This window comes from Vanessa atalanta, chromosome 7, assembly GCF_905147765.1.
Source record: "Vanessa atalanta chromosome 7, ilVanAtal1.2, whole genome shotgun sequence".
Classification (NCBI taxonomy): Eukaryota; Metazoa; Arthropoda; class Insecta; order Lepidoptera; family Nymphalidae; genus Vanessa; species Vanessa atalanta.
The window spans coordinates 6705297-6726682 of NC_061877.1; the positions used below are offsets into that span (position 1 = coordinate 6705297).

General features: G+C 33.1%; 1 protein-coding gene across 1 annotated transcript; it reads right to left on the reverse strand.

Annotated features, from left to right (window-relative positions):
* Positions 1 to 3203: 3203 nt before the first annotated feature.
* On the reverse strand, positions 3204 to 16077 carry LOC125065155 (ras-related and estrogen-regulated growth inhibitor-like protein). Its single transcript, XM_047672626.1, has 6 exons — positions 15838 to 16077; positions 6703 to 6759; positions 6004 to 6080; positions 5718 to 5899; positions 4557 to 4743; positions 3204 to 4261 (listed from the first exon to the last, which is right to left on the reverse strand). Exons 1-6 carry the CDS (start codon positions 15899 to 15901, stop codon positions 4193 to 4195), a joined length of 636 nt encoding a protein of 211 aa, XP_047528582.1. The 5' UTR covers positions 15902 to 16077; the 3' UTR covers positions 3204 to 4192.
* Between the last annotated feature and the right edge of the window lie 5309 nt (positions 16078 to 21386).

The following is a 21386-nucleotide window of genomic DNA, read 5'->3' on the forward strand; positions in this document are numbered from 1 at the left end:
TTCTTACAGGACCAATGTCTATGGATATTGGTGACCACTTACAATCCAAATGGCATAAAAAAATTAAAAAACTTTTAAACGAAAAGTTAATAAATTGAATACAAGTACACTTATTGCAAATTTGTTTGTGGTATGTTGATTGCGTAAGTACATACTTATACCATAATCTCATAAATAATGTACATGATTAATAATGTAAATTAAATTATGTAAAGCCCCTCTAAAGAGTATTTTGATGACCAGTTAAAAGAATTTAATAAAAATTAGGTCGATCAAAGAGTTAAAGTAAATAAGTATTTCAGATATAATATACACAATTAAGTTTTAAATATTATATGAATATTAAGAAAATCACATAACCTAAACTAGTTTTCGCTCACGGTTTCGCTTGCGTTTTAAGGGATGGTCATCAAATATTAGACATCAAAAAGCAGGGGTGCATGTCAGTTACCTCCTCGTGGTGCACCCTGGGCAACGGGGCCGGCTTGAACTAACTCGTCAGCCACGACTAAGACTAGCGCGGCAGGATGCCACAGGGTCGCTCCTGGTACGTCTCTGGTTGAGCGGAAAGTGGGCCCTGTTAGTGGTCTCGTTGGCTAGAAGGGGGGAGGGCTTGTTACTCGAGCTTCCGAGGTGTTTTACACCGGTGGTCAGCGGCGGAGCCATCTTATCTGCCACAGGGTGTCAGCTTTCGACTCGGAGGCAGAAGTGGAAGGCGCACCTCCATGTATTCAGTCGCCTTACGGTGCTGCCACTGGTGGGGCCGCGGTTGTAAGCCACGAGCGTTCCCGTAGCCTCACTACTTGGCGGCGTAGTAGAAACTCGAGGAGGTTTTAGTGGGGCATTAGGCTCTGGTACGGGGTTGAGCCCCATATACCCGTCCCGGTCCCCCGATCGGACGGCATTCGTAAATGCATTTCCTCCTCGTAAATCTAGAAAAAGAAGGCATAAAAGGCAAGGCAGCCCATATCCTTCTTTGGAATTCAAGCCAAATTTCATCACATTCAGTTTATTGGTTTGGCCGTGAAAGATCATCATACAGACAGACAGAGTTACTTTCGCATTTATAGTATTAGTATAGATAACTAAACTTTAACTTGTCTGATGACCTAAATAAAAACTTAAGTGTCAGTTGATATAAAAGTGAATCTCTTTATTGACAAGTGAAAGGCGTCAAAGTACATAATTGCTATTAAAATAGCGTACTAATAAACTACTAACATTATTTTAGATGTTATAATCGACTCAATACAACAATTTGTAAATATCTTCTCTTATGGAGGATTTGGAGCCGGATCACCAGGTCTATTGCACATTGATGTATATATCAATATCATATATTCAACTTAGAAGCAATCATACACTTGCTTATTGATAGTCAGAAACAACTATCATCTGTCAAGATAAAAAATATACTCTGACCTGAAGAGCTAGAGACTGAAAGGAAGCGGTTTTTATTATATTTTCGACAAAGCAAATAAGTAGTTAGGAGGTGATCGTATCGTGTGACGATGCTTTTCTTCACCATAGGATATGAGGTGACATAAATTCACATGAATAACACTGTGGTATTTGCCATGGTTTGAACCCACGATCTTCGATTGAGATTTACATTTTCTATTAAAAACTCGATCTTGGATGGATAAATAAAAAATAAAGAAATGATAATAATGATAATAGGTTAATACACATTATTTTAAAACTATACATTTATAAAATCAATATCAATAAACTGTTTATCTTAACAGCAAAAAATACAGCATCGTATATTACAATTTGTCTTTTAACTAAGTCTTGTATATACACCAGTAAAATTCTCGCAGATACTTAATACATAAAAGAGATATGTAATATATTTTATTTACTAATAGATTTAATGAAAACGAGCAAGCCTTACAGCGGTCGCATTTGGTATGTAACATCTGACATCTACCTTATTCATAAGCAATATTAACGTTACAAAATAAATATAATATAATAGGTAGGTACCAAATGACAGTCAACACCAGGACTCCGTGCGCTCTTTCCGTTACACAGTCCCGTCCCTTTTCACGAAATCATTCCCACAAAAAGAGAGTAGAAAGGTGTTATACATTAAAAAATATACTCAAAGCATTATATTTTAAGCTATAAGTATAAATGGAAAGACAAAAGGACGTCTGATAATCTTTATTAAAATATTTACGATTTTTTATTAAAATATTTACTATTTTCTATTATAAACCACCAAAGACGTGGACGTGGACCCATCCACATGGCTATAAATTCAGTGTTAAAAGATAAGGTCTGCTTTTATATTATATATATTACTTTCCGCCCGTGACATCGTCTGCTTGTGAAGGGAAGGGGCATGATACTCTTTGACATTTTCTCTAACCCTAACATATATGCAAAATATCGAGAAAGCGCAACAGAAAAATAAAAAACTCACTTAATAATAGTTTAATACTAGTTAGGATTACATTGGGTTACAGACGTAATGCACTTATGTAAAATAAGTGATAAGTTGTGTACGTAATATGTTTAAAATCATTCCACGGTTCAAAGTCCAATCGAATGTGATGTTTTATTATTAAGAGTATATACTCACTAATATTTAACACTTAATTAAATTAAGAATGACACATCATTAAAATCAATCGGACAAATAAACTTTTCAAATAATGCTACTGGATTGTTGACATTGGCTTGTTTGATATAATACATACCTACTAGACATTAACCTATAGGTATTTGTGTCAAAGACAAACTTGTTTGTTTAGTCGATAACTAAAAATAATTAAAAAAATCAATAAAGAGAAATCTCTTTTTCAATGTCAGTAGGTATATGGGGATATGGAAACAGAAAAATGCAGGTTATTGGCGTTAAGTATTAGGATAATACATGAGCCGGAATAAGTAATAAATATAACCAGAAAACAGGTCATAGCGTTGATCGCTGAAAGTTAATTGCAGAACAGTTAATTGAAGCTGGAATTACAGCTTTTAAGCAATTTGTTAAACAAATATTCTTAAAACATCAAAATACACAGCCATTATTTTCCGCCGTCTACGTATCACTGTTTTTTTTATCATTCTCTTCACCTTCTTACGCCAAGTCACGCCAAGCCAACTATATGATAATATTTTTACAATTTCTCGCAAAATTTTGTTGTTAAATATTCAAAGGATAATTCATAAAAATACAAATAAAACAAACAACGTAATGCAAATATTGTATTTAGGTTTTCAATTCATTTAAAATGATTTAAACATATATTTTATCTAATATCAAAATACAATATTCAGGTAGGTACAAATAACTAAGCTAAGTTTCTGGTCCGTATTTGTAATTGAGAGACAAATTCTTATCATAAATAGGATATAAAGGAAAATATAAGCTAATTATAGGTGGGTCAAACTTATACATTAAAAACGGTCAAATAACGCCATTTAAAATACAATAAATTCGTATTAATTATTCTGTGAAACCTGTTACAGAATATTTATCTTGAAATTAATTAGCGCTGTTGAAAAAAAACACATATTACTAAAACTGTGAATGAAGTAAGGTTGCGCAACAGTAATGAATCAAAAATTGCTTAAGGTTGTTATTGTGAAATTAATTGGACAGTAAAAAACATATGAATGAAATTGACATTATAATAACTTTTAAAAACTAACAATAAACCTTCAAATCTCTCAAATATGAAACGCTCAACGATAAGTGCGTTAAAAACACTAAATATCATCGATAAGGCGAGAACAGTTCACAATAAATACTAAGAAATATGTTCAAAATACACCCTGTATGGTAAGTTAATACTTATGTATATTTAAAAAAATATGATAATATCTTTTATTGACAAAAATTTAATAGCAAACACCTTAAAGTTCTTGTGTTAAAATATACAAGTAATACAATATTACAATTTATTTCATCAATATAAGGAAAATTCTCATAAAACGTTAAAAAGAATAACTTACATCACGGGTAAAATTTCCGACTGCGTCGTATGCGATTAAATATAATACAAGAGTATATTAATTCGGTAAAATCATTAAGTCAGCATCCAATGCTACTTTCCATTCCAACTTCATGTCAATCAAGACTTCAGTCCATGACTCCATCAGAAAGCTTTCGCGACTTGCGGAAAGACAACAAACCCCTTCTAGGGGTAAACGAGACCAATAATTTAATCGTTTCGATAAATCATATGCTGAGCGACGGCCGTTTCTTTCTTACGCTTTTGTTGCTCAAGCCGAGGATTGTACCAATTACCTGTGTAAAGAGATAACATAGTAATTATACGTATATTTAATAAATTTTTAAACGTTTTGATTGCCTCTTCAAAATATAGACTAATCGGTGTGCTCTACATCGTCGTACGTAATACATAAATTAAATTTGGCCTGAATCAGATCGCTTGCAAAATGTCACAGTATAATTTAATTCACTGCTTAGACTGTTTGTAAAATTGCAATTATTTTCTAAAAATATTTTTTATGAATTTTTATTTACTATACAAAAAAAGCATTTTTTTTTAATAATGTTATTATTTTAGTTAAAATAGTACCTTAGACACAGAGTAAGCCGCAAGCTTGCGACGCGGCGTAGGCAAGAGCATGGCAAGCGCTCGCGCCTCCCGCAACAATGCGTGGAAAGCAAGCGCTGCGCCCGCGCACGATTCCGCCGCCGACACTTCATAAAACTGACACCCGAATCTCAATGACATTTCTTCTCCTTCTTCTGTCTTCACAACTCTATTAAAACAAACGACAATACATATAATATACATACAACACGTGAAAATATCGTATAATACTCAAAGAAATAAAGTTATTTTTAAACATACTATGTTATTATCATTAATACTAAAACGTATATCAATTAATGCTTATTTTATATATACCAAATATTTAAATATATCATGTTTTTCAATATCATACTATACATTACGTAATAAAATTAAAACCGTCGGTAATGAAAATAATGTAAACGATTGTTCAATATGTGACTTTGCACTTGAAGTATAAATTTAAAATACATTTTAAAGTTCTAAACTATCGAAAACGTGGCATTTTTTAAAAGTTTGCGAATATAATAACACCTTATTATCAACTTTCGTTTTATGTCACATTGCGTCAATAACGTTATGTGCTTATTTAGAACGGTATGTTTGTAATTCTTGGTATTGAGCTACCATCACAGAAATGCAAGAAAGCGACGCCACTATTCTTGAACCATTCACATCGCCCGACGGTCGCTATGTAATACTACACAGTTCAAGTAAAAGTGGCATAACTACATAATAATGTCCCATAATAGCTATATTCTTCCAACCGTAGTTTCATTTCATAATATTTGTGCCTTGTTATTCCACGGATGGAAATTTCTTAATGTTTCTAGTTTAAATAAATAATTTGCGTCTTGTTAGCAAATATTTACAAATGGTTTTTTTTTTGCTTCGTTACGTCATAACGCTTTAAATATCAACTATCGATAATATTATTGACTTGGACCATTTATTTTGAATTATATTAATCTAAATAAATAAACTATGTAATAATTGTGGATATAACTGTCATAAATTTAACAGTTTCATTTGTTTAGGAGCTGGTTTAGGTGAACATAAATTATGAACAAATTGAACAAATTTTTTAAATGAGAATAATATGTGGTACAACCAAGACAGTATGAATGCATCCATATAATTCAATAAGTATTCGAATCCTACCTGGCATGCTCCAAGTCCCTCTTATTCCCAAGGAGGGTGACAGCAGAACATCCGGGCAATCTAGTCCGTTCCAGGAGTGCCAACAACTCAGCCGCAGCTAGAAATGAGCGTCGATCACACACAGAGTAAACTACTGCAAATGCGTCACCCCAGCGAAGGTGCTCAGCTAAACAGCCCCGTTTCTATTGATAAAAAAAATAAACATAATTATATTTTTATTATTCTTTAAAATAGAAAAAAATAATTCACTATCATTATTTATCTGTTATAAATAAGTAATACTCACTGCACACCCACATGTATCTAAAACCTCAACTTCTGATGTGACACCATCAAAAGAAACTCGATGCTGATATAAGAAATCTAAAAAAAAATAGAATTTTTAATTTAAAATATTCAACATTAACGATTAATATGATGGCATAACATAATTATTTCGCAATTTCTTATGACAAAAATAACATTTTCGCAAGCGACCTTGTTATGAAACATAAAAAGACCATAGTATTCATTACGGGATTGCGAAGGGAAATTGTGAGGTAGCGTGCCGGGAATTTTAAGTTTCTGCGCAATCTTCTAAAAAGTCATTGCCCGAGTTAGTGGCGCCGGCCTCGTCCAGCCTTGGCTACCGCTGATACACTTGCCAATTTCGCAAATAAACTATTGGCATCTGACGCTTGGCAGAGTGTAAGGGCTTATCTTCAGAAACTTTTTGATACCAACCATAGATACTTCTATGCAACTTTGAACTTAAAAATTACATGATATTTCATATTATATTTATTATTGAGTACAAAAATCATGATTGTTCGAAGTGAATATATTCACGACAGATTGTAGAATGAGTGATTATATCAACAATTACTCTGTCAAATATATCGTTTCTAATTTAAAATACAAGTACTATTTTTTTTTAAATAATGTTAAACGATTACATAATTTTTTGAACTTCATAAAAAAAATTAATTAATAAAAAATAACTTACCACCAGTCGAACTATATTCTCCTATGTATCTCTTTGTTAGATAGCGAACCACCACAGCTGTAACAAAAAAAATCATATTTATACTATGACAACAGCATATAAACATATGTAGATTTCATAAATATTCATAATAAAATTAATTTATATCATTTTATTGAATATAGTAGCAAATTATATGCAAGTTTGCAACAGAGAAAGCAATTAGCAACTTATTGGTAAAAGGTGTTACAAAAGTTTACTCTTGAATAAATTTATAGCTACAAGGCTCAATTAGAGGGAAAGCAGACAAAGGACTAGTCATTAACACGAATGGTTAAATTGGCTGATCAGATATAGAACTGTGTCTAATACGATTGAACAAGTCAATAACGCTATCCGATAATATTTGATACCAGGTTTATTTGACATCTCATTGGTCTAGGGTCCTGGAAGGGTGCAAAGCCAGAATTCGGTAATTCTGAATTCAAATCCGCGCCAATGATTATCAGGAAATTCGAACTAGCAACCCGTATATAACGGGTGGTAAATGCACCAATATGGCCGAAATTCGTCAAGAAGGACATTATTATTATAATATCGGTTTGGGTAGCTACCTCAATAAATATTCTACCAAAAATCAATACTAGTATTATTATATTCCGCTTTAAAGGATGAATGAGCCAGAGCAACTGCAGCAACATAGTACATAACATGTTAGTTATTAAACGGTAACGCATGACGATGTAAGGGATAGTTAATATTTCTTACAGTGCATGAGCCTATGGGTGGTGGTGACTAATTGCATTCAGGAGACACTTTTACCAGTGTGACTATCTATTTAAAAAAAAAACAACGGCTTTTCATAATTTAATTAAAGTTCTCGCAATAATTTGTTAACTTAATAAATATAGTATGCAACGGAACAGCTCTATAAACTGTTTTCTGTGTCTGTATTGTGTATATTACTGTTAGTTTAGTTAAATATCAAGAATAATGAGTAGACCACGCATATAAAACACGACGCGAAAAGTAAGTAGTAATAAAGTCCATAGTAAATGTCCGGTGGGACAGCTGAGCTAAGGATGAATTTGAAATTATAGATATTCTCCCGGACCATCACTAATTATTACATTACAAGACTTATATTACAAATAACAAGAATGAACCTCTATAAATGACGAAAAATAGATTTCTAATTTAATAAAAGAGAACAGTTACGATGTCGTGTACCGAATGATTTATTAATTAGTTAACAAATTCGATTTAAATGTGGCTAAAAGCGCCATGTTTCAATACTAACAATGATAACAATACGTCAGTTGCAGTTAACTGTTGTATCGAAACAGTTGCTGCAATAGAATTGGATAAGGAAAATAAATTCTTCAAGTAATCATTTCATTAGGGCACGTCAGTATTATCATCTTTGCTTACTCCGTTTATCTCCGACAAGTAATTACAAAATGAGAATTTTTGTACTATACTATTTTATTGAATTAAAGTTCCTGATTTGTAGACGTAGATAAACATATTTATATGATTCGAAAATCAAATAGGACGAGCAGAAGCGATTTTGATGAAATGATTTTGAATGCAACGATGAATGTGTAACGTAAGTGAAACAATTGTGACTTAAAAAATATGATTCTTATTTATATGTAGAAGTAACCAAATTAGTAGTATAATTTCGAAACTAATTCAGTTCAATAACTACTTGGTTCATTACTCCAAAATGCCGTAAGAAATAATAGTAAGAAAGTACCTATAGCATAACTAAACACTTCCTACAACAAAATTAATAGATTACACCGCTAAATTAAAATTAAAATAGTTTATTATTGCAATTAAATTCATACAGGAACAAACGCAATAAATCTATATGGCATTGCTATATGACAGATATATCGAAACTTGATAAAAACAAATTGTAATTGTTTTTTCATTCCAAAAGTAAAATAATTAATGATTTTATCAAAATTTCGCAAAAGTAATATATTGCAATCAAACAACTTGTCTTGTTATCAAAACATGCAAAATAAACTTCAACTTGAGCTGAAGGACCAATTAAACTAACAAGCACTTTCACTGCTGATAAGCGTCAGTTCAAGGCAACCAAAGAATATTTTTTAAGCGAAGGAAAAAGTGTGTGAAAAATACTTCATACAATACATTTTTTTAGCCTTACATCGACTACTTATATTTTGGTCAAGATAATTTTAATTTTCTCATTTCAATAATATAATCTCATTCGAACAAAAAAATAGAGCATAAACGAACAAACTAACGTAGACTTTCATGTGAAGGCTCTCATGAAAATCGTATTAATTCACAGAACACACCGGAATGGTAACGGTAACGAGGTCTATAACGGTATCGCGTGAAACAAGGCGAATTTAAGTGATCATGTTTACTGAATACGGTAAACGGTAGCTGAAGGTTTACGTTAATTAAGAGAATCGGATGAGGTGATCGAGAATTGGTCCTAAATGTCTACCTGCCACCTGTTAATTGGACTTTATTAAAATCATTATTGTTTCTGTTCATCGATTAAAAAAAAAGGATTCGAATAAGCTTTCTCCCAAAACAGCACACGCATGACCTACTAATTTGAATTTCTCTGCCTGTAAATATTGACAGTGATATGTTTCTAAACAATGAGGTTTGACTGCATGACCTGGAAATCCAGAAATCTGAATGCTATTATTTACACGTCAACTATGCATCAAAATTATAGACAATTAACTTTTAATAAAGCGCTGCTCACTCGTGATTAGGCACTGTTCTTTTTCTTTTACGCTAATAGTATCATTTAAAACGACTCATCGTTGAGAATCTAACATTGAAAACAAATGAGTTCTGTGAATTTCCTTATTATATTTTTAGCTCGCTGATCTGGTAAGCAACGTAACGTTGAAATATTTCATATGATATTTTGTAAAATCGCCATCTGACGCGGCGCACTAAATATCGCTTAAGATTAGGCGGGTGAGTAAATGTGAGTTGTAGAGGCGGGTGTCCCAGCAGACGGTCGGCAGGGTGACTCACGGCGTCTGTCAGTGGCCGGTGGCATGCGGCTGCGGCTACTATGGCACACTATAAATATAACTGCAACTGGCATTTAGACGTTCTCGATCTACGATCCCGAAACGCATTCTGCGAGTTTTATGTCGTGTATAATACACGGCCTAAATTTGATAAACATTTGTATCTTGATTTATGAAGTGAGAAATGGATCATCGGCATGTTATATATTTATTCTGTATTATTAGAAGTAAACTGTAGTACGCAGATTGTTGTGAGCATAATATTATGATTGTACTCTTGCTATTACCGAAATTTACTTAGACGTCATATTTTATTGTATGTATATATCTAGTTCAGAATGTAATAATGATGTATTTTAAAATTAAACATACTTTTGACTTTAACTAATATTACATATTTTTGAAAATAGATTATGATTAATTAATAATTCGAGTTGACATGTCTGATGTCACTTTTCAAATATGAATCATATATTATTATTAAATTTTATAAATATATATTTATAAACAAATAGTATATAGATTTAATTTACAGATTAATTTTTATTGATAGGAAAAATTACAAAGTGCCTTTTTTATAATTGTTATAATATAACATTGGTTGCAAATATTTACATTACAATACTAAAGTATAAACTATACTAAAACCGTGCGTAACATTTGAAACAAGTATATATGTTCAAATTGCCCGCATCGTGGGAAATATCTGCCATCGCTAAATACTTTCAATCTTCGCAATAGTTACTTAATCGATGGCGACATCAGTCAAAGCATCTTACCCAATATATCTTAATTGTTATGTTAATGTGTTGAGTGTTTCCAAGACGACATCCGAATACAACTACGATAAATCAATTTCACTCGCTAGCTTTCGCTGACTTATTGTTTATACTTTCTATTACATAGGCAACGTTATTTATTATCGAATAGCAACATTTCACGGATTATTCAACAATTATGTTAGGCGATTTATTAATGGTTGTATAGACCTTAATTAATTCCATAACACCTACAACAATCGAATCATTTATATTGACGATTTATTTCGCAATATCGATGTTTTCATTTGATTGAATAAACCACGATCCGTTCATTTGTGGGAAGAGGTGATGTTAATGCTACGTTGGTACGGTCGTTAAGATAAATTACAAATATAATGTATTCGATTCATCAATTGTTTCTTTTCTCAAAAAAAGAGACTTGTTTTTACTTTCAAAATTACTTTCAAATTTGTGGCAGAGTATTTAATAACTTAATGTAGTTTCTTTAATTAAACAAAGTCAATGTAATTTAAGAAATTTTTTATTATTAATTTGTAGCTAATACAATAAAATGGCAATACTTTAAAATCGATTAAAAGAGTAAACAGTCGTTAAGTTTTCCTTTTAACATAATCGTTTTAAGCTGAATATTAATTTACAAAAATTAATGATTAATTTTATCGACTTTTTTTTAATTAAAGTTATTGTTAATATATATTTTTATTTCTCACGATACTTAAACCAGTCCAACTATAATGACATTTTGCAAATAAAAATATCAACCCAAATTTTATTGACAGTTTGTTTACTTCCACGATATCATATCGATATCTGTGTTTCGCGCCTAGATTCCATTGAAATTTTTAGGTTACCTAGAATGCCCTTGTTTGCTCAGATATACCTTAATCCCTAATAAGGTTAGTATCACACGACACGGTAACTCAAAACACGAACGTCTCTATCATAATATCTTCTCTTAATCCGTTGCAAATTATATTTTTTCCGTTCCCTGCTTTCTCTTGTCTGCCTAACAGTAAAGTTTAATTGCACTCACAGATCTTTAAATCGTTAATTTAAACGCATCCGCTATACTCACAATTAAAAAACGCATTTCATTTTAAAAGTCAGTCACATCAATTTGTTTATTTTACCTTTTAACCCCTTTAAAAATAATGAAGCTATGAATTACCGTACTCAAGAATTGTTAACGAAGTCAACAATTTAGTGTGAGAACTAAAGAGAAAATGAGCTTTGTATTCATGAGATATTTTGTATTAAATTAAGTGTCTTGTATTTGTATTTTTTTTGGGCTTAACTCACGAAGAGCGGCATTTGGAGGGTCTTATTACGCGTACTTATACGTCTTACGGTGTTCAAAAAGAATACCACTCTATGCATGTTGTGATGTTGTGATACTACAGTATAACTCGCTTCGATCGGTTATATAAATATCACACCATAATAAACCATTTTACAAGGAAAATATACGTCCTCTAATTAAATGTTTCTAAAATTAATTAATCGTTACACATGTTACTTAATAAGTCTAGCGCTATTGCGGAAGCGAAAATGTTTATGACATACACGAGTTCGCGATATTGCGCACATTTTTACTATTTATTGAGGTTAAACATTAGAATATTTTCATTTCATTTACGTTCAGTCCATAAGTCGTTCTTATTTGGGTGATACCAAAGTATAAAAATTATATTATTTATTTAAGTACACAATGTCATTTTAATACGCTTTTTTATGTCTGTATGTTCGTCTGTTTAATAAGGTACAAAAAAATAACGTTAACTAAATTAATAACATAGCCCGTTTATTCTTGTTATTTTAAACGGTATAGATGAAAGTTGAAAAAGATAAATCATACAAAACCGATTGAAAAATTTCACAAGCTATACATACAGTAGGATTTAAATTAGTTCAAAATATATAAAATAATTCATCCTAGCCCTATACAAACTCATAATCCAAGAAGAGTATTCAGAAAAGTTGTGAATGCGTATTTTTAGTATGTATATCATCATTGCATAGTATCAAACAAAGCCGCTTACCGCTGTCTGTCCCTATGTATGCTTATATAATTAAAGTTACACAACGGATTTTGATGCAGTTTTTTTAATAGATAGATTGACTCAAGAGGAAGGGTTATATGTATAATATATGCACAATATAGTAGAAAAACACTAATAATTTTAAAGGTTTCTAAAGTGATGTCGTAAATAAACAGAATTTTTGCACTTACATTGCAAATGCTGACTGAACCCTACGAGGCAGATCAAATAATGTACTACAGTATTGTAGACCTTAAAAAGGTGTTCAAAAAAGTCCGAAATGGTATATGTCTATCTCTTAGAAATAACCCACAATAACCCATTTTTTATCCATTACTTTATACCAGAAATAATGGCTTATTTTCAAAGCCATTTCAGAGAATACAGCAATAATCCTTATCCAATAAAGCACCTTAAGTACATTGTGCATTTAATATAGATCAATATGGCCCTTTACAGCATGTAATTTATATTAATATTTTTGAAAATATTAAAAATTAAAAATGCAGGGACATTGCGGTTTTTATTGTCTAATGACAAAAAAGCTGTGAACGTTGTAAGACATTCTGTAGTATATTTAGTATCAGCATATCACCCGTGCGAAGCCGGTCGGATCGCTAGTAGTACATAGCACAAAGAAAGGTCTTAGAACTTATTGCACTGCAAATGATTTTATGGACTGCCGTTTACGTTTGACTTACGTATTACTTATAAGCATATAAGTTTCCGCTCGTGTGTGAGGGAGAATAGAAGGGATCAAGATTTAGGGATAAAAGTTACCTTTGTGCTATTCCAGACTATAACCAATCTCTGTGCCAAATATTCAGATCTCTTCAGCCGTTTTGACATGATTGAGTTACAAACATGTATCATCTAAGCTGCCGCTTTTATTAGTAAGATTGAAAACGTTCGTCCGTACATACCTAACGTTTTTTGTATTAAGTCTTACAAGATGCTTACAACTCTAATCCGATTGGCATGAACTAACACAAACATATCTTTTAATTTTAAGACTGACATGGATTATATGTAATATTATAGATATAGTTCATTATTTGAACGTAATAAAATAAACCTATCGGTACTTTTGTTTTTCTGGCGAACGAAAAATGAGTACGGAGAAGTTTACTAGGACTAAACATAAACAGTATGGGTTTCATTTGAAAAAAATATTAGAAGTATGCGGTTATACGTATATATTTAATGTATTTTTAAATTTGATTTTACCCGGTTGTAATATGTTCACACCTACACAAATAACTCTATGCAAAAAATTACGTCGACACGTTGCCCTTCGTTGTTGCGTGAAAGACGGACAAAACAACAGACGTTTTAGCATTAAATAATATTAATAGGTATCCCACTAGTATCCAGCGAATAAATTCATTTACTTCGTGCACATACATACATTTTAATAATATTTACATATACTTATTAAACAGACATAAACATATACATACATTATGGTATATTTTAATAAAACATAGTTTTATATTCATACGATACTACCAATATCTACGTACCTAACTAATCTTTTACTTTTTACATAAATATTATTAAGTTTTATTTAGAAATATCCAACTGTTAGTTTGTGTAATCTATAGACTATACACTCCCTAAGTAATATTGATAATATTTATAGTCAAGAAAATTACAACGAAAGGCGGTTGATATGAAAATATATTTATTACACAACCGCCTTATTAAAATCGAAAGTTCGAATAGATAATAAATACTATTACAAAAACAAGGCAAATTCCACGTTGAATTGCAAAAACTTTCTATTATATTATTCCATGTGTAATATAAACTAAAATAATTTAAATATTACAAAATATATAATTTAAATCGAAGTGTCCGTATAATATAATTAATAATATACCTAATATAATATTTTATTTGTCAATCGTTTTAATAACAGGTTTATCACGGTTGGTTCATAAACTCGTATCAGTTTCGATATCGAATAATTTTTGATACGATTAAATCTAGTTTTCAATAATTGATTATTACTTTAATTGGTCACACAAACTAAAACAAGCAGACCATTTTTGTACTATGAAAACCGGTAGCCAAACTTAAACTCTATGAGTCAACAGTCTCTGTATACTTGTTGTAATAAACACGTCGCCCCCTCAATGCGTTGCTGTTTAATAATATCCCGAAACCCGAAGTGATGGAATATGACTGCTAGGCCCGCATTCCTAGTGTTAATCGTTCTATTTTATAGGCCTGACTAATGTACCCTTGTGTCACTTCGATTTACGCGTGAAAGGTGGCAATTCGTTTTAAAATAAGACAATGTTCATCCCAGCGAGGAATCTCTCACTTCCCAATTAAGTAACGCTTCGTCGAAGCGATGCCACAGGTATTTTTTTATCTTATTTTTATATTGATATAATATGATTATAATAAGAAAAATTGTGCAGTACGAAATTTATTTATTTATATTAAATCATAGATTAAATTTAAAATAGTTTTTTAATTTTTATATCAATATCGCAGAGAGATGGCAGACATGAAACTGCATTATAGCGCGGTTAGTTTACATTGCACATTGTTTTTCAATCATAACAAATACATACTATCTTGTTTACACAGCGATAATAAATTCCATGGAATTAGCCGCCAGCCTATTGACACAATACCAGTTATCACAGGTATACGAGACATCAACTGACTGATAAGAATAACCTAGTGAACGTAGAAGCATAGAGCGGGAACAAAGGTTGTTCTGCAACTCACGCAATTGTTTAGAATTATTTTATTACTATAAAGTAATTAATAGTACATTGACGTACTTGATCTCTTTTCGAGTTATCAAGTTAGTTACTTCATTATATGATTTATAAATCAAATTAGATGACTCCATATGGATAGAGTATAGTGAACGGCTTTAACTAAAATGTAAATATATAAAACTCATTTAGCTTTAAAATACAACAAGAGTATTTATTTACATACATAAACCTTAGACGTGTTTCCATAGCTATACAATGAATGAGTTTAATAATTACAAACCTTAACAATCTGTAATTACGATGCTATTAAATTACATGTGTTTGATCCCAAAATAAATCAAAGCACCTTTCCCAAGCCATTAAAGGTAATTGATTTCGGCATCCTGACCAGGATCAAACAACAAAAAATAGTTTAAGACGAGATTCAGAGAGCGTCATTAAACTTATATTACCCGTCAAATCAATATACAAAAACGAATGACACAAGGAAATCATGAAGATTCCATCAATATAAGGCAGCTGTTCTCTTAAATTTATTTAGTAAGGGACTCACCCGATTTACCGCAGCGTGCGCTGCCGAGGACCACCACTCTTATTCGATTAACTGTCATCTTCATTACTCTTTAATCACTGCACTGTGAAATGTCTCAATGTGTCATTTAACGCGACTGCGATCTATAAATTATAATATTTCTAAACGGATAAAACACGATCGTGTTGACGCCAATCAGCTGTTGAAAGATGGCCGACGCACGCGCGCACAACACACCTGCTAGTGAGCGACTGCAGCGACAAACCGAATTAGCGCATAGCACAGTCGCAATACAATCATCACCTATCGAATGAAAAGTAAATTAGTTGAATAATATTTACTCTCAACTACCTCATATTTTACTTAAATTTATTTAATTTACGAATACGATTAAGTATTATAATGATAATTAATTAGTGATAATATATAAAAAATATAATTCGTTTAAGAAAGTTGAATCTTTTAAGATGTTTAAATACTAAATAAATAGCAATTTTATAACATATTACTTCTTATGTTTTTTTAATCCTTTTAACTGTAATTTAATTGCTCAACATTAAATCTGTCAGAAGCATTAAGGCGCATAAAAACTTATAAAAATGTAACATAAAAAATAGATCACGTAAAAAGTTTACAGTCCGTCTGTCACTGCGTTTGTAAAAACATTAATCTCGATAAGAACTCAATTAAGCAAATTAAAAATACAAATAATATTTGTGACAAGTTTGTCAGCAGACATTACGGTTATATTAAACAGTGAGTGAACTTAATCCAGACGAATCTATGCCAATCTTTAATAATAATAATTAGCGTGCCTGTTAGAGAGAAAAATTATAACTTTTATTTTTGACTTAAAATAACAATTAATGATGTGTTTTACGGCTTCGATATTATTATAATATTTTTACTCTAGCCTGGGTTCAAATTCCGAATCGTGACAGTAAGTGTTAATTTTTTCTATCTTTAATTCTCAGTCGCCTAAAGATAAGAAATACGCTCCTGTGCCATGTAAGGTCGATGGTGACCGAAATTCGATTGAAAGAATTTTAATGTACTTAAACTGTATTGTATATAAATAATATTATGAAAGGTGATATTTCTTATAATATATTATTTCTTATACTAGTAGTTTCACATACGGATATCTTTATAAACATGTTTTGGAAACTTTTTACTCATACCTTTTATTTACCACAGAAATAAGAGACTTCCTTTTGTTCCTTGAAATTGAATAGCATGTCATTAAAATAAATTTTAACCACAATTCCAAAATAATATATAATATACGTTGTAAAAAATAGAATAAATAATAAAAGAACCATCGAAAAGAGTATGTTTTGTTTGATTTTAATAAGATGACTAAAGTTGTTTGCTGTGAAAGAATTTTAACAAGATCTTTTCGACATTTTCTATTGTTCGGCCATTCTTTACGAGATCCTAATTAGTCTCCAAAAATGTGCGTCAAATATATTTTGGTACGATATATTACTAAATTTAGGTATTTATTTTAATACCAAACGCCTATTATATAATGTTAGTAAATATTCTTCCAATAGTCTTAAAAATAATATCACACGTGACCAGATAATGATGACCGTGATACGTCAATGAATTAATTTATTTGACAGAATTGGAAGTATAAGTTATTATTATTTGGCATGTGACGATGCACAGCATCCGTGAGAGTGCGTTGTCTACTTCCCTTTCCGGTTTCTTATTTTTGTATGGGGGTATGACGTCACGTCCGTCCCACTCCATTTGTCAGGTCCCAGGGTGGCAGCTTGCCATTTTGCTTCCATAGCGTCGTTACTTCTCTTAGCGTTAACATCAATTTTTTGCTCAGTGTGTAAAATTGTGTTCTTTTTGTAATTAATTCGGTTTTTTAGATAGAAAAATTCTATTGTGCTAACAAGTGTTTTTGCTATTGTTATTATGAGTAGTGAAAGTGAAGTGGAAAATGTGCGCTTGGACCATAATGGTTTCGAGCAAGTCGCTGGTTGTAGTAACCAGACTATGCAAGCGCCGGTTTTAGAACCGGCGTCTAACAAAAGGAAACGACAAGGAACTGGAAGCGAATCAAATTTGTCTTCTTCGAATTCCTCTGACAGTGAGTCAGACAGTAGACGGAGGAAGCGAGTCAGGTCTTCGAATCAGCTTGATGCTTTGACAAACAAGGTCAGTGAGCTTACCAATATTTTATTGCAAAATATTTATCTACCCGCATCTCAGGCATCAATGCCTTCGATTAATTTATTGAGTTCTCTTCCTCCGGATAATAACCAAACAGCTCAATTACTTGCTCCTGCACTCGAACCCGTAGCAAGTTCGTCAGCAGCACCTTTTTGTTTGAAACGGCCTGTAATTGAATCATCTGGTGCAAACAATACCCCTTGTCTTTTGAGCTTAGGATTAATTAATACTTCAGTAAAAGATCCAAAGGTGCCTCGGGCCGATCCCGAGCACGTAAAAATTATCCAAAATTTGCAAAGATTCGGGGACATTTCGTGGAAGGATGTACGGTACGCTGACCCTTTAAAAGTGCATATTGCTTCTCCGGGATTTATGGATCTAGAGGTGAATGATGAACTCAGGCAATTTTTAAAGGGTAAAGACTATTTAGCATCCTCGGAAAAAGCACTGGCAGCCATGTGTAATGCGTTAATTACACAGCGTGAGCTTCTTAACAAAAATTTGCAATGTTTAGTTGATTGGGCGGCCTCCGCCGACACGGTGCTGTCTGCAACTAATCTTTTTGACAAAATAAGTGAATTATTTCAACCAACTTCAAAATTTCACAAAGTTAGTGAAGATATTATGCAAATGGTCTGTGGTAAGCGTGCCGAATATATTGAAAATCGTCGGGAGCGTATCCTGAACGAATTGCCAAATAAGAACCTTCGCGAGGGTTTGCGTAAAATACCTCCGAGTTCTAATCATCTTTTTGATGAAAATCAACTTCGGATTTACATTCAAACTACGGGCGGTATTGATAAGTGGTTGCGTCCATGGTATCATACAGGAAGAGATTCTAAGAGTAATAACAAGTCTCTTATTAAATCTACCAAAAAGATGAATAGTTCAGATTTCGTCATGGAAAGCTCTAATCCATCCTTTCGTTCGAGAGTCGATTACCAGAATACAAAAAAGTCTAAATCTCACACGGGTTTTACAAGACAAGAGTATAACCCCAAAAATAGAAAGCCCTTTAAAAAGGATAAACTGCAGATCAAGAGACAGTTTGATAAGTGACTATTGGCCACACCGCAACAAATTTTACGGGGGCTGCCTTCGAGCGCATCGAAGGCAGTGGCAGATGCTTGGAGCTCCGAAGGCCCTTCTCGATATGATTACGGGAATGCGTCTGCCATTTACCTCCAAACCATTGTTAACCAGTCTTTCAACAAAGATTCTCGATCGCTTCCAGACGCCACTGTCACCAGAAATGACCGACCAAGTAAAAATATTACTGAAGCAGAGGGTTCTAGAAGTGGTCAGTCATCATCACCACGTACCCAGTTTTCTATCAAAACTATTTCTAGTCAAAAAGAGCGACGGCTCAAACAGGCCAATATTCAATCTGAAGCGATTAAACCAGCACATTGCACACAAACCCTTCAGACTAATATCACATTTCCAAATACCCCGATTTCTACAAAAGGGCGATTGGATGGTAAAACTCGACCTGTCATCAGCCTACTTCCATGTAAGGATCAGGGAATACCATCGAAAGTTCCTAAGACTAGTTTACAATCAACAAGTTCTACAAATGACTTGCCTTCCGTTCGGACTATCTTGCGCTCCGAAGAACTTTGCTGCCTTAACCAACTGGGTGGCACAACATTTGCGCAATCAAGGTTTGAGAGTGGTTGTTTATTTAGACGATTTCTTAATAGCGAATCAATCGGAAGCAGCTCTTCAATCCCAAGTAGAGTTGGCGATAAACAAACTCAAAGTGCTGGGTTGGACTATCAACTACGAGAAATCTGTAATCAAACCAACTCAGGAGGTAGAATTCTTAGGAATAGTTTGGAACACCAAGTTGAATTTCAAAAGTCTTCCAAGAAAAAAGATACACAAGATATTGTCAATTGCATATCGCCTGAATCAGAAACGTACAATATCACTCAAAGAAGCGCAAGGTATTTTGGGCTGCCTAAATTTCGCCAATTTTGTAGTCCCCCGAGGGAGATTACACTGCCGTCAGCTTCAGTTGCAGTCCAGGGTGCTAGCGAGATCATCAATGAAAGAAATGAACTTGCAAGCTACAGTAATGAAAGATCTCAAGTGGTGGATCAATACCATGGAAATGTCGCAGCCAAAAACAACGTTGCATTCGAAACTGATTCATCATTTTTTGACAACAGATGCTGCAGATTTTGGATGGGGAGCTCAAATGGACGATCAGACAGTGTCAGGCAAATGGAGAAAAGATCAGATGCAATGGCATTGCAACCGCAAAGAAATGTTTGCCATAATAGCAGCTATAAGACATTTCAGGTTACAAATACAAGGGCGTCATCTGATGTTACAGTCAGACAATCGAACAGTCATCTCATATATTCAAAAAGAAGGCGGCACACGATCGATAGCTCTTCTCAACCAAACATACCAGCTTCTAAATTACCTGGACAAGTGGGATATCACGATGACAGCAGAGTATATTCCTGGGAAATTCAACGACATCGCCGATCGTCTATCGAGAGGGAAACAAGCAGCCGAGTGGCACCTATTGAAACCTGCTCTCAATGTGATATTCCGCAGGTTTGGAGTACCACAGATAGATTTGTTTGCCACAAAAGAAACAAGAGTAGTTCAGAATTACGTCTCGAACAATTGTCAGGACTCCTCAGCTCTATTTTGCAACGCCTTCAGTCGTCCATGGCGGTTTCAGCTAGCGTGGGTATTCCCTCCGCCGAGTCTCATCCCACGCGTGCTGCAACATCTCAACACGGCTCAAGGAACCTTTTTGATCGTTGCCCCAATGTGGAAGAGAGTATTTTGGCTTCCGGATCTCCGCAGGCGAGCTTTATGCAAACCTTTGAAAATCCAACGGTTATCTCAAGTGCTGGTGGATCAAACGACGGGCTTGCCACCTTCCCGAATTCAAGACATAAAGCTTTTCGTCTGGAAAATTGGGGCTGGGAAGATGTAATTCAGACTTGGACTGAAGCTGAAAAGAGATTGCTTAAGTCTAGTTGGAGGGAATCTACTCTTAAAACATATAAACCTGCTTGGTCTAGATGGGTGAGGTGGTGTAAGCTAAATGACTTTGATTTTAAACATCCGAATGGAGTTACTTTATCAAGATTTTTGGCCTTTTTGAGTTTAGAAGAAAAATTAGCTTATCCTACTATTCTCCTACATAAATCAGTAGTTCTTACATTCGGAAAAGTTTTAAATAATGAAAATTTGAATTTACATTTTTTAGTCAAGCATATTTTAAAAGCTATTTCTCTCCGTAGCCCAAAAACAATAAAACCTCCAATTTGGGATCCAAATGACTTGATTGTCTGGTTAAAGAACAATCCACCAGTCACTAATTCATTATTTGAGGCTTCACGACGATTAGC